The sequence below is a fragment of the Heteronotia binoei genome, chromosome 1 (assembly GCF_032191835.1).
Source record: "Heteronotia binoei isolate CCM8104 ecotype False Entrance Well chromosome 1, APGP_CSIRO_Hbin_v1, whole genome shotgun sequence".
In the NCBI taxonomy this organism is placed as follows: domain Eukaryota; kingdom Metazoa; phylum Chordata; class Lepidosauria; order Squamata; family Gekkonidae; genus Heteronotia; species Heteronotia binoei.
In genome coordinates, this window is record NC_083223.1 from 271088271 (window position 1) to 271109058 (window position 20788).

At 47.1% G+C, this 20788-nt stretch overlaps 1 protein-coding gene across 1 annotated transcript; it reads left to right on the forward strand.

The window, feature by feature from the left end:
- The first annotated feature begins 1295 nt into the window (after window positions 1–1295).
- Window positions 1296–20565, forward strand: LOC132588520 (peptidoglycan recognition protein 3-like). Its single transcript, XM_060260934.1, has 5 exons — window positions 1296–1380; window positions 7082–7169; window positions 9563–9773; window positions 11954–12072; window positions 20384–20565. Exons 2-5 carry the CDS (start codon window positions 7121–7123, stop codon window positions 20563–20565), a joined length of 561 nt encoding a protein of 186 aa, XP_060116917.1. The 5' UTR covers window positions 1296–1380; window positions 7082–7120.
- The last annotated feature ends 223 nt before the right edge of the window (window positions 20566–20788 follow it).

Here is a 20788-nt window from a genome sequence, read left to right on the forward strand (position 1 = left end):
ATGCAAATTAGTTCCTGCTGGGCTTTTTCTACCAAAAAGCCCTGTGTGGAAAATGGCGACATCGAGAGGTGTGGCCTATCATGCACATGAGTTCCTGCTGGGCTTTTTCGACCAAAAAGTCCCCTGCGAAACAATGGTGAAATCAGGGGTGTGGCCTAATATGCAAATGAGTTCTGGCTGGGCTTTCTCTATCCCAAAGCCCTGTGCAAAACAATGGTGACATCAAAGGGTGTGGCCTAATATGCAAAAAAGTTCCTGCTGGGCTTTCTTGACCAAAAAGTCGCATGTGAAAAGCGGTGACATCAAGGGGTATGGCCTAATATGCAAATGAGTTCCTGCTGGGCTTCCTCGACCCAAAAGCCCAGCGTGAAACAATGGTGACATCAAGGGGTGTGGCCTATTATGCAAATGAGTTCCCGCTGGACTTCTTCGGCCAAAACATCCCACGTGAAACAATGGCGACAGCAGGGGTGTGGTCTAATATGCAAATGAGTTCCGGCTGGGCTCCCTCTACCCAAAAAGCTCTTCATGAATCAATGGCACCATCAAGGGGTGTGGCCTAATATGCAAATGAGTTCCTGCTGGGCTTTTTCTACCAAAAAAGCTCTGCTCCCATCCATGTACTACATTTTGAGAACTGATAAGATCAGGTTAGCCTGGGCTCTCCAGGGCAATGCTAGCAACTGGAAAACCAAAGTGAAACGACATTTTTGATAACTATATTTAGCAGCGCCAAAACAGAACGAAAGAATCCTCCGCGACCTGCTGTGAGGCATTTTCCTCTAACCTGCACTTCCTCGATCTTAACCAGTTTCCTTATTCAAGCCGCTCCCACACAGCTCAGGTTAAACTCTCCTCTCTTAATCTCTCGAACGGTGTTTGCAATTGAGCGGCAGCTCGGCTTAATTCTTCTGCTGCAGTTCCTGCATCTTTCGCATCTCCCTCGATGGACCGTACTGGGGCAGGTAAGAGCTCATTTCCACCCTCTAAGCCAGAATGTCCTCGAATGGTGGAGGCTGTGGTCAGAAGTTGAAACTCTTCTAAGGCAGGATGACACAGAATCCAGATTGTAACTGCAGTGATGCAATCGGTGGATTCCCGGTGTTACTGCAGAAGGATCAGCCAGGAAATCGGGTCTTTGACATAAACCTCTGGGAGTGGAAGGCTGCCTCTTTGTTTGGGGCTCTCGTAACTCGGCTGTCTCCCATTCACACCCTTCCCCGTTGTCGATCCACAACACTGGGAAATCTCGCCAAGAGGATTCTAATTTATTTCAACATCCTGTTTCTCCCATAATCCTCCAGCCACCCTTAAAAAGAGGAGAGGCAATCCACGGTTTTCTTTTTTTTACAGTGAAGGGTTTACCCAGGGAAGACACAGGTAGGTGTTAGACTATCCCTTTGCTGTTTGTTGTTGTCGCTGTTGTTGTTCCAAGCTGTGGTTTAGGTCTGACTTGAGCAGAACTGACTGAAGGGAGAAGTAAGACCCAGTTTGGTGTGGTGGTTAAGTGTGCGGACTCTTCTCTGGGAGAACCGGGTTTGATGCCCCACTCCTCCACTTGCACCTGCTGGAATGGCCTTGGGTCAGCCATAGCTCTGGCAGAGGTTGTCCTTGAAAGGGCAGCTGCTATGAGAGCCCTCTCCAGCCCCACCTACCTCACAGGGTGTTTGTTGTGGGAGGGGGGGAGGTAGAGGAGATTGTGACCGCTCTGAGACTCTGAGATTCAGAGTATAGGGTGGGATATAAATCCAAAACCTCCTTCCTTCCTGTTTGGTGTAGTGGTTAAGTGTGCAGACTCTTATCTGTGAAAATTGGGTTTGATTCCCCACACCTCCACTTGCAGCTGCTGGAATGGCCTTGGGTCAGCCATAGCTCTGACAGAGGTTGTCCTTGAAAGGGCAGCTGCTGTGAGAGCCCTCTCCAACCCCACCCACCTCACAGGGTGTCTGTTGTGGGGGAGGAAGGTAAAGGAGATTGTGAGCCGCTCTGAGACTCTTCAGAGTGGAGGGCAAGATATAAATCCAATATCTTCATCTACCTCACAGGGTGTCTGTTGTGGGGAAGGAAGGTAAAGGAGATTGTGAGCCGCTCTGAGACTCTTCAGAGTGGAGGGCGGGATATAAATCCAATATCTTCATCTACCTCACAGGGTGTCTGTTGTGGGGAAGGAAGGGAGAGGAGATTGTGAGCCGCTCTGAGACTCTTTGGAGAGGAGAGCAGGATATAAATCCAATATCTTCATTTACCTCACAGGGTGTCTGTTGTGGGGGGGGGGGGAGGTAAAGGAGATTGTGAGCCACTCTGAGAACGAAACGTCTGGAAGAAAAACTTTCTCCAGTAGAACACGGCACTTGAGCCCGAAAGATTCTACAAACCCTAATGATGATGCCAGCCGTGAAAACCTGAAATCTTTGAAGGTGGATAGTTGGTACCAGGTCAAGCTTGTGTGTTTGTTTTGGTAAATTTTCTTGTGTGTGTGTGTGCACCTAGAAGTCGTGGCGACCTCTGGCGACTGACCCCTGCTGGGAGCACAGAGGCTATTCAGAAAGGTGGCTGAATGGAGCCTGCCCCTGCCCACCTGACTGCTGGTATTCCAAGGAGGTCTCCCTCCCAAGTACTTGCCAGAGTCAACTCGGCTTAGCTTCGAAAATCTGACAAATTGGGCTCGCCTGGGCTGTCCAGGTCAGGCCCAGGTTAAGTTTTTGAGGTTCTATAATTAAGAGGAGCTTCATTAGCAGATAAGGGGAACGATCTGTCTGCCAGAGAGCTGATGTGAGTCAGATCAGACAACACTGATCTAGACAGATTAAGCAGGGCGGCTGGAGATAAGGCAGCACTTTGATGCGGAGAAGGTTGTAGCGTAAGAACATAAGAGAAGCCATGTTGGATCAGGCCAATGGCCCATCCAGTCCAACACTCTGTGTCACACAGGGAGGGACGGTGGCTCAGTGGTAGAGCATCTGCTTGGGAAGCAGAAGGTCCCAGGTTCAATCCCTGGCATCTCCAAAAAAGGGTCCAGGCAAATAGGTGTGAAAAACCTCAGCTTGAGACCCTGGAGAGCCGCTGCCAGTCTGAGAAGACAATACTGACTTTGATGGACCACGGGTCTGATTCAGTATAAGGCAGCTTCATATGTTCATATGTTCAATATATGTGTGTGTATATACACACACACACACACATATATATATACTGTGACTAATAGCCACTGATGGACCTCTGCTCCATATTTTTATCCAATCCCCTCTTAAAGCTTAGAGTTTTCCCGGAAACGCCTAGAGCGGCCCCTCATGGCCGCCGCCATTTTGATGACGTCATTCTGGGTGACGCCATCGCCCAGTGTGCGCACTTTGCGTGCGCAAAAGTCCCCCGCTCCAGGAAGCTGGGGACTTGCAACCCTAACCGGAATTCAACTTTGTTCTTATGCTTACCTCAGATTCAGCAGGAGCTCACAGGAGCACAGCTCCTCCTCTTCCTCCCCACCTACCTTGTCCACTGCATAGTAGGTGCAGCTGCATACGAATCCCTGGAAAGTAGAGTGGGCAGCCAGCCAGTCACCAGGAGCTTTGCCATACCCCCAGCAGCCCTCATTAACCCCTGGAGAAGCCTCTGCCACCCTTTCTCCACTTAGTTGATTTTGGGCGGCGGTGGCTTGCTGGCCTTTTGACTGAGGGGGGTGAGGAGGCCCAGGAGAGCCCCAGGCAAGCAAGGCTTGCTTGGGCTGGCTGAATCTCCAGGAAGCCCAAGCATGCCTTGCTCACCCAGTGCTCTTTCTTGCTTCAGGTTGCTTTTGGCTGGGGTGGTGGTGGCATGGGCTAATGAGTTACGCTAATGAGCTCCACCACCTATTTTTTTTTTTTAACAAAACACCCCCTGATACTTACCAAGGTTGCCGGAATGGTTGGATGCAGCAGTTTTGCTTACAAAGCAGCAGCAAAGAAGATCCTGTAGGGGGGCAGCAAGCTGTAGACCTTGGACAAGACTTTCTTTCCTGAGGGATTTCTCCTTTCCTGTTTGCAGAACGCTTCTCTTAGGCTTTCCTTCCACAACAATCTCGGGGCTCTTTAGCTTGGAGAAACGTCGACTGAGGGGTGACACGAGAGAGGTTGACAAGGTTATGCATGGGACGGAGAAGGTAGAGGAAGAAATGCTTTTCTCCCTTTCTCGCAATACCAGAACTCGTGGACACGCGATGAAATTGCTGAGGAGCCGGCTTAAAACGGAGAAAAGGAAATACTTCTTCACCCAATGGGTGATTAACACGTGGGATTCACTGCCATGGCAGGCGGTGGAAGCTGCAAGCACAGACAGCTTCAAGAGGGGACTGGATAAACATATGGAGCAGAGGAGCAGTGCCTATTAGCCACAGCGTATTGTTGGAACTCTCCGTCTGGGGCAGTGATGCTTTGTATTCTTGGTGCTTGGGAGGGCACAGTGGGAAGGCTTCTAGTGTCCTGGCCCCACCAGTGGACCTCCTGATGGCACCTGTTTTTTGGCCACTGTGTGACACAGAGTGTTGGACTGGATGGGCCATTGGCCTGATCCAACATGGCTTCTCTGATGTTCTTATGTGACACAGAGTGTAGGACTGGATGTGCCATTGGCCTGATCCAACACAGCTTCTCTTATGTTCTTATGGCCACTGTGTGACACAGAGTGTTGGACTGGATGGGCTATTGGCCTGATCCAACATGGCTTCTCTTATGTTCTTCTATTATTTCTCAGATAGTAAGGCAGTTAGGTTTCTTTCTTTGATTTTCTATCCGATTTGTTAGTTCCAAAAACAAAGTTTTTTGTCACTCATTTTAATCAGTCCGCTATCATGACAGATGCATAGGTCATCGTGAACATTCGTCTTTAATCATAAATTGATCTCCAGAGACACCCTGTAAATACTCCAACTATACTCCAACTACAAACGTAATGAAATCAGTATCTCTCAAGGCAAAGCAAACTAAGCCTCGAGTGGTCGCCTTTGAGCGGAATCCTGCTTTTACAAACAAGCAATGGTTGAAATAAACTGTAGTTTTGCATTACATCTAGAATTAACATAAGAACATAAGAGAACGCATGTTGGATCAGGCCAATGGCCCATCCAGTCCATCACTCTGTGTCACACATAAGAACATAAGAGAACGCATGTTGGATCAGGCCAATGGCCCATCCAGTCCATCACTCTGTGTCACACATAAGAACATAAGAGAACGCATGTTGGATCAGGCCAATGGCCCATCCAGTCCATCACTCTGTGTCACACATAAGAACATAAGAGAACGCATGTTGGATCAGGCCAATGGCCCATCCAGTCCATCACTCTGTGTCACACTTAAGAACATAAGAGAACACGTGTTGAATCAGGCCAATGGCCCATCCAGTCCATCACTCTGTGTCACACAGTGGCCAAAAAACCCAGGTGCCATCAGGAGGTCCACCACAATGGCAATCATCTGTCCGATGGATGGAACCACTTGGGAGAAGGCCACACCTAGAAATATGGGTTGATTTAAATATGATTCTAGGAAAGTGGAAGCGGGGCTGGAACCTCACCAATGAAGAAGGCATCCTAGAATCACAGATTTGGAATGGGCTGTACAGGCCATCTAGTCCAACCCCCTGCTCAATGCAGGATCAGTCTAGAGCATGCCTGACAAGTGTCCGTCCAGCCGCTGCTTGAAGACTGTCAGGGAGGGGTAGCTCAACTCCTCCCTCGGTAGCTGATTCCATTGTTGGACAGCTCTTATTGTTAAAAAAGTTTTCCCCCCCTTAATATCCAGCCCATACATTATTGTGAGTGCTATCATCTTCTACCAACAGGAGCAGCTCCCTGTCCTCCTCTTAGCGACAGCCCTTCGGATACTTCAGGAGAGCAATCCTGTCCCCACTCAATCTTCTTAAAGAACAGGTCTATCAATAGCCTCCTCCTCCTTCCTTCTTCTTAGAATCGTAGAATCATAGAGTTGGAAGGGACCTCCAGGGTCATCGAGCGCAACCCCCCCCCCCCCCGCACAATGCAGGAAACTCACAAAGACCTCCCCCTAAATTCACAGGATCTTCATCGCTGTCAGATGGCCATCTAGCCTCTGTTTAAAAACCTCCAAGGTCTTCTTCTTCTTCTTCTGGCTCAGTAACCAGTCTTGAACGGTTGCCTATACTCAAACATTACTCTTCTCAGTCTTATAGCTTCCTGCAGGGGCTGATAGAAATGGTTGTTTCAGAGGCCTCCATATTCAAATCAGGTCCCAGGAAACCACAAAGACATCAGCTCAAGTGATGCAATAAGTGCTGATTGCACGCCAAAAGAACATTATCAATCAGTTGCTGATATGATAAGAACCAGAGAAAGCTGCATTGGATCCAGGCACTAGAAAGCACTTGGCAATTCCTTCTTGGTCTGAATACACAGCTCACCAATTATTCTCACTATTTGTTGGGGGGCAACAGTGGGAGGGCTTCTGGTGTCCTGGCCCCACTGATGGACCTTCTGATGGCACCTGTTTTTTTTTTGCCACTGCGTGACACAGAGGGTTGGACTGGATGGGCCGTTGGCCTGATCCAACATAAGAACAGAAGAACATAAGAGAAGCCATCTTAGATCAGGCCAATGGCCCATCCAGTCCAACACTGATGGACCTCTGCTCCATATTTTTATCTAAACCCCTCTTGAAGGTGGCTATGCTTGTGGCCGCCACCACCTCCTGTGGCAGTGAATTCCACATGTCAATCACCCTTTGGGTGAAGAAGTACTTCCTTTTATCCGTTTTAACTTGTCTGCTCAGCAATTTCATCGAATGCCCATGAGTTCTTGTATTGTGAGAAAGGGAGAAAAGTACTTCTTTCTCTACTTTCTCCATCCCATGCATTATCTTGTAAACCTCTATCATGTCACCCCCGCAGTCATCGTTTCTCCAAGCTAAAGAGTCCCAAGTGGCTTCTCTTCTGTTCTTATGTGACACAGAGTGTTGGACTGGATGGGCCATTGGCCTGATCCAACATGGCTTCTCTTATGTTCTGTACAGATTTGTAACTCAAGAAAAAATGAGGGCTGAACTCATTTTAATTCAAAATATTTCACTCCCTTCAGGTTCTTTCTAAGGCATTTGGGACAGAAGCTGACGACAAGATGGTCAAGGAGGAAATTGTGCTCTTTGTTCTTTGTGCGCTGTCGCAAGGTAAACCTTTATACAAACCCAAAAATACGGAGGGGAACAAGACACCTGACTACCACATCTAGAACCAGGCCTTGAATTCAGTAGGAGCTCACAGGAGCGCAGCTCCTGAACCTTTCTGAGGGTTCCCCCTTTTCCTCCTCACCTGCCTTGTCCATTGACTAGTAGGTGCAGCTGCATAACATTCTCTGGATTAGGAGAGCGGGCAGCCAGCCAGCCACCAGGGACAGTGCCACACCCTCAAGCAGCCTTCATTAAGCCCTAGAGAAGCTCACACCACCCTTTCTCCACTTCTGATGTGATTTTGGGTGGCGGGTGGCTTGCTGGCCTTTTGACTGTGGGGGGTGGGGTGGCCCAGCAGAACCCCAAGTGAGCGAGGCCTGCTTGGGCTGGCTGGGTCTCCAGCCAGCCCAAGCAGGCCTTGCTTGCCCAGGGCTCTCCTTTCTTGCATCAGGTTGGTTTGGGCTGGTGGAGAGGGCAGCATATGCTAATGAATTATGCTAATGAGCTCCACCATCTATTTGTTTTCTACAAAACGACCCATGTCTAGCACAGCCTATGTGTGGACTGGGTGGGAGTGCAAAGTGAGGTTGGCAAGCTCATCATTTGGCCTGATGAAAATTGCATACGTGATTGTCTATCCGTGGACCATGGTTAAACATTGCCAAATGTTCCCTGGAACCAAGAATGCTACCACGTAGGTGGCAGCTTACCTTTATTGTTTCCTATCGATTTCATATGTTAGCAAGGTCAGGGGAGCAATCTACCCCCCCACCTAGTTGCACCCAGGGCACACCTAGCAACGTGACAAAGTTCCTCCTACGAGACACCTTTCGTAACTATAGGCATTTCCAAACAAATATTTTCACGAGAGTCTCCATGCTAGGCCACAGTAGAAGAGCTACGTTAGAGTCCTGGAACACTATCAACAAGGTTTTCTTGCTGCAACCTCTGAAGAGTCGAAGCAGTCTCCATTGGAAACCTGACAAAGAAATCTTTGGAGCCAGTTTGGTGTAGTGGTTAAGAGCAGCAGACGCTAATATGGAGAACCAGGTTCGATTCCTCACTCCTCCGCCACATTGCAGCTGCCGGGTGACCTTGGGCCAGTCACAGTTCTCTCAAAACAGTTTTTAATAATAATAATAATAATAACAACTTTTTATTTGTATCCCGCCCTCCCCACACAAGCAGGCTCAGGGCGGCTCACAACATATAAATGTAAATACAACATAAATGTAATACAATATAATAACATCATATAAACAATAAAATCATCTTAAATCAGTATACAGTTACATTAAAATTGACATTATGGTGCTAAATGGATCTTAAATTCAGTAGAAAAGCAGAAAACATACACAGCGACGTTATCTTAGCTCGGCATGGGCAAAGGCTATTTTGAAGAGGTATGTCTTACAGGCCCTGCGAAATTGATTTACACATCGCAGGGCCCCTACCTCCTCCGGGAGTTGGTTCCAGAGTTGGTTTTGAAAGAGTTATCTCAGCCCCACCTACCTCACAGGGAATCGGTTGCAGGGAGATCAAGGAAAAGAAGAAGTAGAAGAAGAAGATATTGGATTTCTATCCCGTCCTCCACTCAGAGCGACTCACAATCTCCTTTATCTTCCTCCCCCACAACAGATGCCCTGTGAGGTGGGTGGGGCTGAGAGAGCTCTGACAGAAGCTGCCCTTTCAAGGACAGCCCTGCCAGAGCTATGGCTGACCCAAGGCCATTCCAGCAGCCACAAGTGGAGGAGTGGGGAATCAAACCCGGTTCTCCCAGATAAGAGTCCGCGCACTTAACCGCTACACCAAACTGGCTACACAACACCAACCACACCAAAAGGAGATTGTAAGCCACTCTGAGACTCCAACTGACAAGCAGGGTATAAATCCAACTCTTCCTTCTCCTCCTCCTCCTCTATCTGGATGGTCATACTAAATCTTGAAGGGAGAAGGGATTACATCAGACAAAACAGCCTGTCTGATCGCAGCCCATGCAGTGTTCATTGAAGTTGTCCTTAGTAGCACCAGTGGCTGATGACCTGTTTGGATTGGCAGCATTTTCATACATAGATGGTTTTGCAAAAAGGAACAAAAAATGCAAACCTTCTTGGCTAGTGTTAAGTCAATCCAAACGGATGGAGCCATCATCTCACAGTCGATTGGCAAAATGGATCGTGGTGTGTTTAAATGCAGCAACCTCATCCTACCATTATTTAATAATAATAATAATAATAATAATAATAATAATAATAATAATAATAATAATAATGTTTTTATTTATACCCCGCCCTCCCCGCCAAGGCAGGCTCAGGGCAGCTAAGGAACGAGACTTAAGTGGTTCAGACTCAGGAGCTGAGTTCCCTTTGTTTTTTTGGTCTTTTTCTCCACAGCTACTGGCTGTTTTCAGCTCATCACCCCATCCAGATGGGGGGCTAAACCTGCCAACTGTTCAGCCCCACTGAAAGATGTTCTACCTGAAAATGTCATCATCAGCCACACAGCTGGTACTCCCTGCCAAACAAAAGAAGAGTGCAGCAATGTAACGAGAAATGTGCAAGATTATCATCAAGGGGTCAAACACTGGTGTGACATTGCCTACAGGTAAAATGATTGTTTTCCACATGGTGCCTTAAGAGTAATGATAGAATCATAGAGTTGGGACTTCCAGGGTCATCGAGTCCAACTCCCTGCACAATGCAGGAAATTCACAAACACCTCCCCATATATTCACAGGATCCGCATTGCTGTCAGATGGCCTTCTAGCCTCTCTTCAAAAACCTCCAAGGAAGGAGATTCAAAGCACAATTTAAGATACTGGATTTGATCTATCAAGACTCAGAAGTATTTCATAGAATCATAGAGTTGGAAGGGACCTCCAGGGTCATCGAGTCCAACCCCCTGCACAATGCAGGAAACTCACAAATACCTCCCCCTAAATTCACAGGATCTTCATTGCTGTCAGATGGCCATCTAGCCTCTATTTCAAAACCTCCAAGGAAGGAGATGAAGTATTAAGGAGATGATGATGAATTAAGTAGATGGTGGTGGTGGTGGTGATGGTGATGATAATGATGGTGATGGTGGTTATGGTGATGATGATAGACAGATTCTTTCCCCACACAATTAGTGATGATTTGGGGTATCTCTGTATTTGTGCTGAAACGGGAGGGTCCAGTCTGTTGAACGTTCTCTGGATGTTAGGGATTTTCCACTAATCTTTTATGAACCCAAGGAATGCAAAAAGTCAAGGGTGGAATTCTAGCAGGAGCTCCTTTGCATATTAGGCCACACCCTTCTGATGCAGCCAATCCTCCAAGAGCTTACAAAAAAAAGCCTTGTAAGCTTTTGGAGGATTGGCTGCATCAGGCGTGTGTGGACTAATATGCAAAGGGGCTCCTGCTAGAATTCCAACCCTGCAAAAAAAGTATTCATTGTTTTTACCCAGTTTTGGTTCTAACAAATTGAAGGACTTTTAAATTCCCGTAATATGATGTGGTGTGTAATAAAATGCCTAATGAGATGGATTTGAATCTGATTTATCTTTATATTCTCTAATTTATCTTGAATTTGACTCCCTTTAAGAGGTTGATTGGGGAAGAAAAGATCTGCTGATCTATGCAAGGCACATAAAAGAAGCCATGTTGGATTAGGCCAATGGCCCATCCAGTCCAACGCTCTGTGACTTGCATTGGCTAAAACCCTGGTGCCACCAGGAGGCCCACCAGTGGGGCCAGAACTCCAGAATCCCTTGTGCAATAAGCATCAAGCATGCAGAGCATCACTACCCCAGACAAAGAATTCCAACTATTCCTTGTGGCCAAGCGCCACTGATGGACCTCTGCTCCATATGTTTATCCAGTCCCCTCTTGAAGCTATCTATGCTTGTAGCTACCATCACCTCCTGTGGCAGTGAATTTAGGTAGGAAAAATCCAATGTATCATTATAGGACAGGGGAGACTTGTCTGGGCAGCAGTATGTGCAAAAAGGATCTTTGCTGGTAGCTGCCAGCACTTCTTGTAGCAGTGAGTTTCATGTGTTAATTGCTCTTTGGATGCATTTAGAATTATTATAGAATCACAGAGTTGGAGGGGGTGTGGCCTAATAAGCGAATGAGCTCCTGCTGGGATTTTTCTACCAAAAAAATAAATAAAATAAAAGCCCTGGGGTTTATAATTCTGTTTGCTCTCATTTCTTGAGGCAAAAAATGGGATTATTTATACCGTTATAAATCCCAGGCCAGTGAAGGTAGATTCCACTCGGCCTTAAGGCTTTTTTGAAATAGAAAAAAACAAAAATTCCTCCTTCAAAACAAGGTTTTACTTACTCAGGGCTTTTTTTTGTAGCAGGAGCTCCTTTGCATATAAGGCCACACCCCATGATGTAGCCAATCCTCCAAGAGCTTACAGTAGGCCCTGTACTAAGAGCCCTGTAAGCTCTTGGAGGATTGGCTGCATCAGGGGTGTGTGGCCCTGATGCAACCCAATACAAGAAAGGAGAGCCCCGGGCGAGTGAGACCTCCTTGGGCTGGCTACACATCCAGCCATTCCAAGCAGGCCTCGCTCTCCTGGGGCTCTTCTGCTCCCCACCCTCCAGTCAAAAGGCCAGCAAGCTACCCACTGTCCATAATCACATAAGAAGTGGAGAAAGGGTGGCGTGGGCTTCTCTGGAGGTTAATGAGGGCTGCTGTGATTTAAGGTGGTTTGCAATAGGTTGTAGTTATAAGTAGTAGGCTGGTAGTAACTCTAAAAAACAATCTTTTCCTTTCTTTTCCCATCACCAGCTTCCTGATTGGTGAGGATGGGTATGTGTATGAGGGGCGGGGCTGGCGTGCTGAAGGAGCCCACACCCTTGGCTACAATGACTTGTCCCTCGGAATTGCTTTCATTGGCCTCTTCACAGGTATTTATATTGAGCGTCCTCTGAAAAACGGGCTAAAGCAAATAAAATGGATGTTAACAGGGATAAATGCAAATTTCTGCATTTTGGTAGGAAAAATCCAGTGCATCGTTATAGGACTGGGGAAACCTGTCTTGGCAGTAGTATGTGCCTAAAGGATCTAGGGGTCTTAGTTAGGGTTGCCAATCCCCAGGTGGGGGCAGGGGATCCCCCGGTTTGGAGACCTTCCCCCCACTTCAGGGTCATCAGAAAGCGGAAGGAGGGAAATGTCTGCTGGGAACTCTATTATTCCCTAGGGAGATTTATTCCCATAGAAAATCATAGAGAATTGATCTGTGGGTATCTGGGGCTCTGGGGGGGGTGCTGTTTTTTGGGTAGAGGCACCAAATTTTCAGTATAGCATCTAGTGCCTCTCCCCAAAATACCCCCCAAGTTTCAAAAAGATTGGACCAGGGGGTCTAATTCTATGAGCCCCAAAAGAAGGTGCCCCTATCCTTCATTATTTCCTATGGAAGGAAGGAATTGAAAAGGTGTGCTGTCCCTTTAAATGTGATGGCCAGAACTCCCTTTGGAGTTCAATTATGCTTGTCACAGCCTTGATCTTGGCTCCACCCCTAATGTATCCTGGCTCCACCCCCAAAGTCCCCAGATATTTCTTGAATTGGACTTGGCAACCCTATCTCTCAGAGCTCTTCTCTCAAGAGCAGTTCTCAAAAGAGCTCTCTCAGCCCCACCTACCTCACAGGATGTCTGTTGTACAGAGAGCAGGGGTGGAATTCTAGCAGGAGCTCCTCTGCATATTAGGCCACATCATAAGAACATAAGAGAAGTCGTGTTGGATCAGGTCAACACTTTGTGTCACACAGTGGCCAAAACCCCCCAGGTGCCATCAGGAGGTCCATCAGTGCGGCTAGACACACTCCTGCTGTGCCCCCCCAAGCACCAAGAATACAGAGCATCACTGCCCCAGGCAGAGTTCCAACGATAAGCTGTGGCTAATAGCTACTTATGGACCTCTGCTCCATATGTTAATCCCCTCTTGAAACTGTCTATGCCTGTAGTCGCCACCACCTCCTGTGGCAGTGAATTCCATGTGTTAATCACCCTTTGGGTGAAGAAGGACTTCCTTTTATCTGTTCTAACCCGATTGCTCAGCAATTACATTGAATGTCCATGAGTTCTCATATTGTGAACATCCCCTGATGTAGCCAATCCTCCAAGAGCTTACAAAAAAAGAGCCTTGTAAGCTCTTGGAGGATTGACTACATCAGGGGTGTGTGGCCTGATATGTGAAGCAGCTCCTGCTAGAATTCCACCCCTGAAGGAGAGTAAGGGAAGTAGCCTGTAAGCAGCTCTGAGACTCCAAGTGAAGGGCGGGGTATAAATTCTTTCTTTCTTTCTTTCTTTCTTTCTTTCTTTCTTTCTTTCTTTCTTTCTTTCTTTCTTTCTTTCTTTCTTTCTTCTTCTTTCTTTCTTTCTTTCTTTCTTTCTTTCTTTCTTTCTTTCTCCTCCTCCTTCTTCTCCTCCTCCTCCTCCTTCTCCTCCTCCTCCTTCTCCTTCTTCTTCCCCTCCTTCTCCTCCTCCTTCTCCTCCTCCTTCTCCTCCTCCTTCTTCTCCTTCTTCTTCTCCTTCTCCTTCTCCTCCTCCTTCTTCTCCTTCTCCTTCCTAGTCACATCAGTGCCACAACATCACATTGAGTTCAGTTCTTTGCGGCAGGAGGAATCAGCACACCCACCACAATGCCACACTGCTGTTCCATGACAGAGTCTGGTGGGTTGCTTTGCATATGGCAGGAAGTCTTATCACAGGAAAGCCAGCTCCACCTCTTGGTCTCTTGCATTAAATAATGACTTCGGGAGGTACCGGGGCTATTAACTCGGTGTGTGGGTTCTACCTTCCTCCCACTCCAGTTGGGTACAGATCTTTGCTCATCATCAACTCATCTGTGGAGGGCAAAGAGAAACAGGACAGGCCTAGCTAGTTGCACAGCTATGGTGTGTGTGGGGGGGGGCATTCAGAATACCCACATTGCATGCTGTCATTAGAAGGAGGCTCATCAGCCAGGGAACTGTGGAACCTCTGTAGATGTTCTCACCCTTTGGTCCATGTGCTTTGCGTAGGAGGCTGCATTTGACTGCCAGATGAGGATGCCACAGCTGGGAGGTTCTCAAGAGAACACAATGCAGTTGGTGTTACAGGGGTGGGCGTTGGTCCGTGAAGGGAAATGAAAGGCCATTCTTCTTTGCATGGCCTGGATGCATGTTAAAGTCAACCTGCCACCCAAGGGAATTAACTCAGGCTGAGAATCTCCTCCAGTGTTTCACAAAGCGACGATTCACGTGCAGGGTTTTTTTTTTTTTTTTTTTTTTTCGCAACATGACTTTTTCAGAACGAGACCTTGGCCTCAGCCTTCCCTTCCTCAGGGTCTTCTGTAAGAGGCCTTCAGCCTTTCCAGTGTAGTCCTCATAGGCCTGCCAACTATCCCTGCCCGGGAGGTTCCCAACCTGCTGGCCCATATTGTGCTGGCGCCGATGGGGGGGTGGGACCTCCCCATATACTCCTCAAAGGGTGCTTCGATCCGGTTCACAAAATCTACTGGTAATCCCTGGGCCGAAGGAGGCCAACCTGAAGGTCACCAGGGAAAGGGCCTTTTCAATCGCTGCTAGGCTTGCCAATCCCCAGGTCCCACGACAAAAAATGCAAGCTAGTGACCAATTTACTAAGAAGTATATAGAAATCAGTCCAAATGTCCAAAACATGTATATTCAAAGTCCCAAAGTAGTGTGGTGACAAGTCAATCGATTAAGTACTTGTTTCCTTCCAGTCTTCACCAGACCCGGGACCACTAACAAAAGAAAATATTAGACAAAAATATCAGAAGGACATTCAGACACCGCCAACCCTCTTCCGGTGAAAAGATATATCATACTTACATATTGATTCAATTATATGGATTTTTTTTAACACAATTTTCAAAAAAAGAGGGACGCGGAGCGTCTCCATCATCAATTTCACCGCGGCTACATCCCAGTATGTGGCTTCTTGTGCACCCTAATGGTGCAACTAACATGTTTAAAAAGGCAAACATCTCATTTACAGCTGCCATTACGCAAACATGACATGACAGAGGTTTACAAGATAATGCATGGGATGGAGAAAGTAGAGAAAGAAGTACTTTTCTCCCTTTCTCACAATACAAGAACTCGTGGGCATTCGATGAAATTGCTGAGCAGACAGGTTAAAAAGGATAAAAGGAGGTACTTCTTCACCCAAAGGGTGATTAACATGTGGAATTCACTGACACAGGAGGTGGTGGTGGCCACAAGCGTAGCCACCTTTAAGAGGGGGTTAGATAAAAATATGGAGCAGAGGTCCATCAGTGGCTATTAGCCACAGTGTGTGTGTGTGTGTATATATATATATTTTGGCCACTGTGTGACACAGAGTGTTGGACTGGATGGCCACTGGCCTGATCCAACATGGCTTCTCTTATGTTCTTCTGTGACACAGAGTGTTGGACTGGATGGGCCATTGGCCTGATCTAACATGGCTTCTCTTATGTTCTTCTGTGACACAGAGTGTTGGACTGGATGGGCCATTGGCCTGATCTAACATGGCTTCCCTTATGATCTTATGTTCTTAAAACTCTTAAAGGTAAAGTAACATATTTCTAACGCAACATGCTAAAAGACACAAACACCACAAACAATATCACAGCATACAAAATATTCCATACAAAGAATGTCAAATCCCATAATTTGTACAAAATTCTGTTATCACGCAGGCAAATTATGCAGAGCCCTCATAATATTATAAAGAAGACCATTCATAAAAAAAAAAACATGTCAAATCATTGGTCATATTCTGTCCATATGGAGAAATGCAATTCAACTGGTGTATCCAGTATGCCTCTTTTTGGCAGCAGGATCTTGTGCACGTCTTCATTTCTCTCTGTTTGTTCATATTTGCATAAGGTGAAAAAACAAAAATCTTCACAGTCACGATTCTTTTGCCTAAAATGGCTGGCCATAGGAGCTTCAATCACAGGGTTCCTAAGTCTGCTCCTGTGTTCCGGGATACGTACTCGAAGGGCTCGAGTAATGCCACCAACGTACCGTAGGCCACACCCACGGATGATCAAATACACAACACAGCGGGTAGCACATGTAGAGTGATGATTTAGAACAAATAGTCTAGTCTTTCCAGCAAAATAATACCCTTTGACATTCATAGATAAATGACAAATTGCACACCTTTTACAAGCAAAGTGCCCTTTAGGAGTATGCTTGCCCGATTGGTATTCTCTAGATCTTACCAATTTATCCGTAATGGAACAAGTGCGGCGCAATCCCATTTGCGGTGGCATTTCGCAGCCTCCGATATCACTTACAATGTGCCAACGCTTCCTTGCCACGTTACAAATTCTGCTAGACAATCTGCTAAATTCTAGTCCCCATTGTAATCTAGTACTTCTCATCCTGGGATTCTGTTTTAGTAACTGTGTTCTATCTAATTGAATCAATATGTAAGTATGATATATTTTTTTCCACTGGAAGAGGGTTGGTGGTGTCTGAATGCCTTTCTGATATTTTTGTATAACATTTTTTTTGTTAGTGGTCCCAGGTCTGATGAAGACTGGAAAGAAACAAGTACTTCATCGATTGGCTTGTCACCACACTACTTTGGAACTTTGAATATACATGTTTTGGACATTTGGACTGATTTCTATATACTTAGTAAATTGGTCGCTAGCTTGCATTGTTTGTTGTGTTATCCATTATAGTGACCTCTCTCAGATTGTACCAGTAGGGGTTCTTCCGCTTTCCCAGGTTCCTTCCCGCCCCCAGTCAGCTGGCCGGCGGTGGGAAGCCCCGTCCTCAGAGGACCATGTGCTTTTGGAGGCTTCAGTCTCTGACTGAAAGGCTTCCTCTTGGGATGGGGTTACTTTGAAGAAGTTGGCAGCAACTCCTGAGTAGAGATGCCAATCCCTCGCTTCAGAAACCACGCCCAGACCAGGGGGTTGGCAGCCCTAGGAGACAGACCGGGGGCCCTCCGATGGAAGGGCCATACAGTTGGAAGTAGGGTTGCCAATCCCCAGGTGGGGACAGGGGATCCCCTGGCTTGGAGGCCCTCCCCCTGCTTCAGGGTCATCAGAAAGCGGGGGGAGGGGAGGGAAATATCTGCTGGGAACTTTATTATTCCCTGTGGAGATGTTTTCCCATAGGAAATAATGGAGAATGGATCCGCAGGTATCTGGGGCTCTGGGGGAGCTATTATTCGAGGCAGAGGCCCCAAATTTGTAGTGTAGCATCTGGTGCCTCTCCCCAAAATACCCTCCAAGTTTCAAAAAGATTGGACCAGGGGGTCCAATTCTGTGTGCCCCAAAAGAAGGTGCCCTTATCCTTCATTATTTCCTATGGAAGGAAGGCATTTAAAAGGTGTCCAGTCCCTTGATATGTGATGGCCAGAACTCCCTTTGGAGTAGGGGGGGGGGGCGGCCAGCCCCATCCTTTCAACCCTCTCTTCCAACTAGGGTTGCCAAGTCCAATTTAAGAAATATCTGGGGACTTTGGGGGTGGTGCCAGGAGACTTTGGGGGTGGACCCAGGAGACATTGGGGGCGGAGCCAAGAGCAAGGGTATGACAAGCATAATTGAACTTCAAAGGAGTTCTGGCCATCACATTTAAAGAGACTGCACAATTTTTTAAATGCCTTCCTTCCATAGGAAATAATGAAGGATAGGGGCACCTTCTTTTGGGGCTCATAGAATTGGACCCCCTGGTCCAATCTTTTTGAAACTTGGGAGGTATTTTGGGAAGAGGCACTAGATGCTATACTGAAAATATGGTGCCTCTATCTCAAAAAACAGCCCCCTCAGAGCCCCCAATACCCGCAAATCAATTCCCCATCATTCCCTATGGGAATCGTTCATGGAGGTGCATGATGGCTCTGGGGGCGGGGCTTCCCCCGCCGGCCAGCTGGCTGGGGGAGGGGGGAAGTCTGTAAAACCGGGGGATCCTCCTCTGGGACCTGGGGATTGGGAAGCCTACTTTGGAGTTCAATTGTGCTTGTCACAGCCTTGCTCCTGGCTCCACTTCCAATATCTCCTGGCTCCACCCCCAAAGTCTCCTGGCTCCACCCCCAAAGCCCCCAGATAGTTCTTGAATTGGACTTGGCAACCCTAGTTGGAAGAGAGGCCTGCTATGCTATGGGCCTGCTGCTCCATATGCTTATCCAAGCCCCTCTTGAAGCTGCCTATGGTTGCAGCCGCCACCACTTCCTGGTGGGCATTCCAGGCAAAGAGACAACGCACCGATTTAGAACGATGTCGCACCCTCACACACGAATGTCAAAGGATGCTGAGTTGCTCCCCCGCAAGAGAGCTACTGGGTTTCCAACTTCCATTTCCTGCTGCCACTTTAGTACGCTGGCAAGGGAATAACAGGGGAAATTAGCATCCCTCAGGCGTTACGTCAGGGCAACGCTGTAAGGTTTGCGCCTCTTTATAAAACCATCGAGTTTGGGGCGATCCTAGAGCATCGCCCCCAATATGATGACATTTCCTTGTTTAACCGGAGTCAGCGATAGCAAAGGGCACGAACCAGAAAAACGCAGTATGTGTCATCAGTTTGCGGTTTGTGGCCAAACCACCAACGGAAACAAAACAGGAGGTTTGTTTGTGGCCCCACAAATCCTGTTGAAAAGTAACACAGGGTCTGCAGAAGCAAGCTTTAAACAGGGTCTGCAGAAAGCATGAGAAACGGCTGAGCCACTCGTGTATTTTTGTATGCAATTTTTAAACATTTTTTTATGTGCTTTCTTGTGCAGTCCACTTTAAAGCACAAAGCAGCTGTTGGGGGACTTTTAAAACAATGGATTTCAATAACTCCCTTCGGCTAAGAAGGTCTTTCTTTGATGGTTTATCAATCAGTGCAGGGATGGGGGAAGGCTGTCGAAAAATTAATACTATCAAGTAGTGAAGAATGAAGGGTAGGAAGAATGTCCAAGTTTCTTGTAGCATTGTTAAAAGAAATTCTCTTAACTCCTGTTTACCCAATTTCTCTGTGAAATCTTACAATACATATATTTTCTCCTCCTCCTCCTTTTTAGGAATGCAGGTTCTGCTTACAATCAATTTCTTTTTTAGTCGAAGAGATATCCAAGGAGGGGGGCAAGTTATGAGGGTCTGAAGGTTTTGAAGATTTCACTCTGTACATGCAATGTCTCCTCAAACCTTCCCACTGGAACACTTTCCCTATGAGGAAAGATTAAAGCGCTTGGGGCTTTTTAGCTTGGAGAAACGTCAACTGCGGGGTGACATGATAGAGGTTTACAAGCTTAAGCATGGGATGGAGAAAGCAGAGAAAGAAGTCCTTTTCTCCCTTTCTCACAATACAAGAACTCGTGGGCATTCAATGAAATTGCTGAGCAGTCAGGTTAAAACGGATAAAAGGAAGTCCTTCTTCACCCAAAGGGTGATTAACATGTGGAATTCATTGCCACAGGAGGTGGTGGCGGCTACAAGCACAGCCAGCTTTAAGAGGGGATTGAATAATAATATGGAGCTATTAGCCACAGTGTATATATATATATATGCGTGTGTGTGTGTGTGTGTGCGCGTGTGTCTATTTGTGTGTATATATACACACACACACTTATATTGGCCACTGAGTGACACAGAGTGTTGGACTGGATGGGCCATTGGCCTGATCCAACATGACTTCTCTTATGTTCTTACCTCCTCTGTATTTTGCAACATAAAACAACTGAAAAGGCTATGAGTACAAAAGGGTGGTTTGATTTCTCTACGAAGGGAGGGAGGGAGGGAGGGAGGAAGGAAGGAAGGAAGGAAGGAAGGAGGGAAGGAAGGAAGGAAGGAAGGAAGGAAGGAAGGAAGGAAGGAAGGAAGGAAGGAAGGAAGGAAGGAAGGAAGGAAGGAAGGAAGGAAGGAAGGAAGGAAGGAAGGAAGGAGGGATCATATCAAGGGCCACTACAACAAATCTCTCCAAGAGTTGTCAAAGGGCAGGATGACTCTGATGAAGATGGCCCAAGCTACCCCAATCTCAACAGCTCCCAAAAGCCAAGCAGGGTCAGCCCTGGCTCATATTTGCATGGGAGACCGCCAAGGAATACCAGGTCTGCTAGGCGGAGGCAGGCAATAGCAAACCACCTCTAAAGGTCTCCCATCTCAAAAACCCTACAGAGCCACCTTAAGTCTGCTCTGACTCGAAGGCAAATGGGGCGGGGGGGCATAATGGGGGACGCCACCGAGGAGTCTTTGAAATCTCAACTTTTTGTCTTCCTCCCTTTCCAGAAAGGTCTCCCAACGAAGCAGCGTGGAAAGCCCTGAAGTGCTGGCTTGACTTCTCGGTCAAGGTGGGCTACCTGCATCCCGACTACCTTTTAAGGGCTCACAGCGATGTCAGCGATATCATCTCTCCCGGAGAGCATGTCCGTGAAGTCATTTCAAAGTGGCCTCATTATAAGCACCAGTGACAGCTCCTAGTCCCTCTGCCGTTCTTCTTCTTCTTCAAGTGTGGCTTCTGCGATTCCATTGGAAGGGGATTAAAGATGGGATGCTGTTCCAGATATTAGAGACAGCAGAAATGGACGTACTTGCGCTTGGTCTTAAGGGCAGGTTACGAAAAGACGGAGGAAACCTTTTTACGAATGGCTTAATGCATGAACTTGGTTTTGTGCATTATATGTTGCCCTTTCT

Excerpts from the sequence above, each read along its gene's own strand:
- LOC132588520 (XM_060260934.1), top strand. The coding sequence starts at position 7,121 with ATGGTCAAGGAGGAAATTGTGCTCTTTGTTCTTTGTGCGCTGTCGCAA. Across the intron at positions 7,170-9,562 it reads TCTTTGTGCGCTGTCGCAAG|CTACTGGCTGTTTTCAGCTC; the intron begins GTAAACCTTTAT and ends TTTTCTCCACAG. Across the intron at positions 12,073-20,383 it reads TTTCATTGGCCTCTTCACAG|AAAGGTCTCCCAACGAAGCA; the intron begins GTATTTATATTG and ends CTCCCTTTCCAG.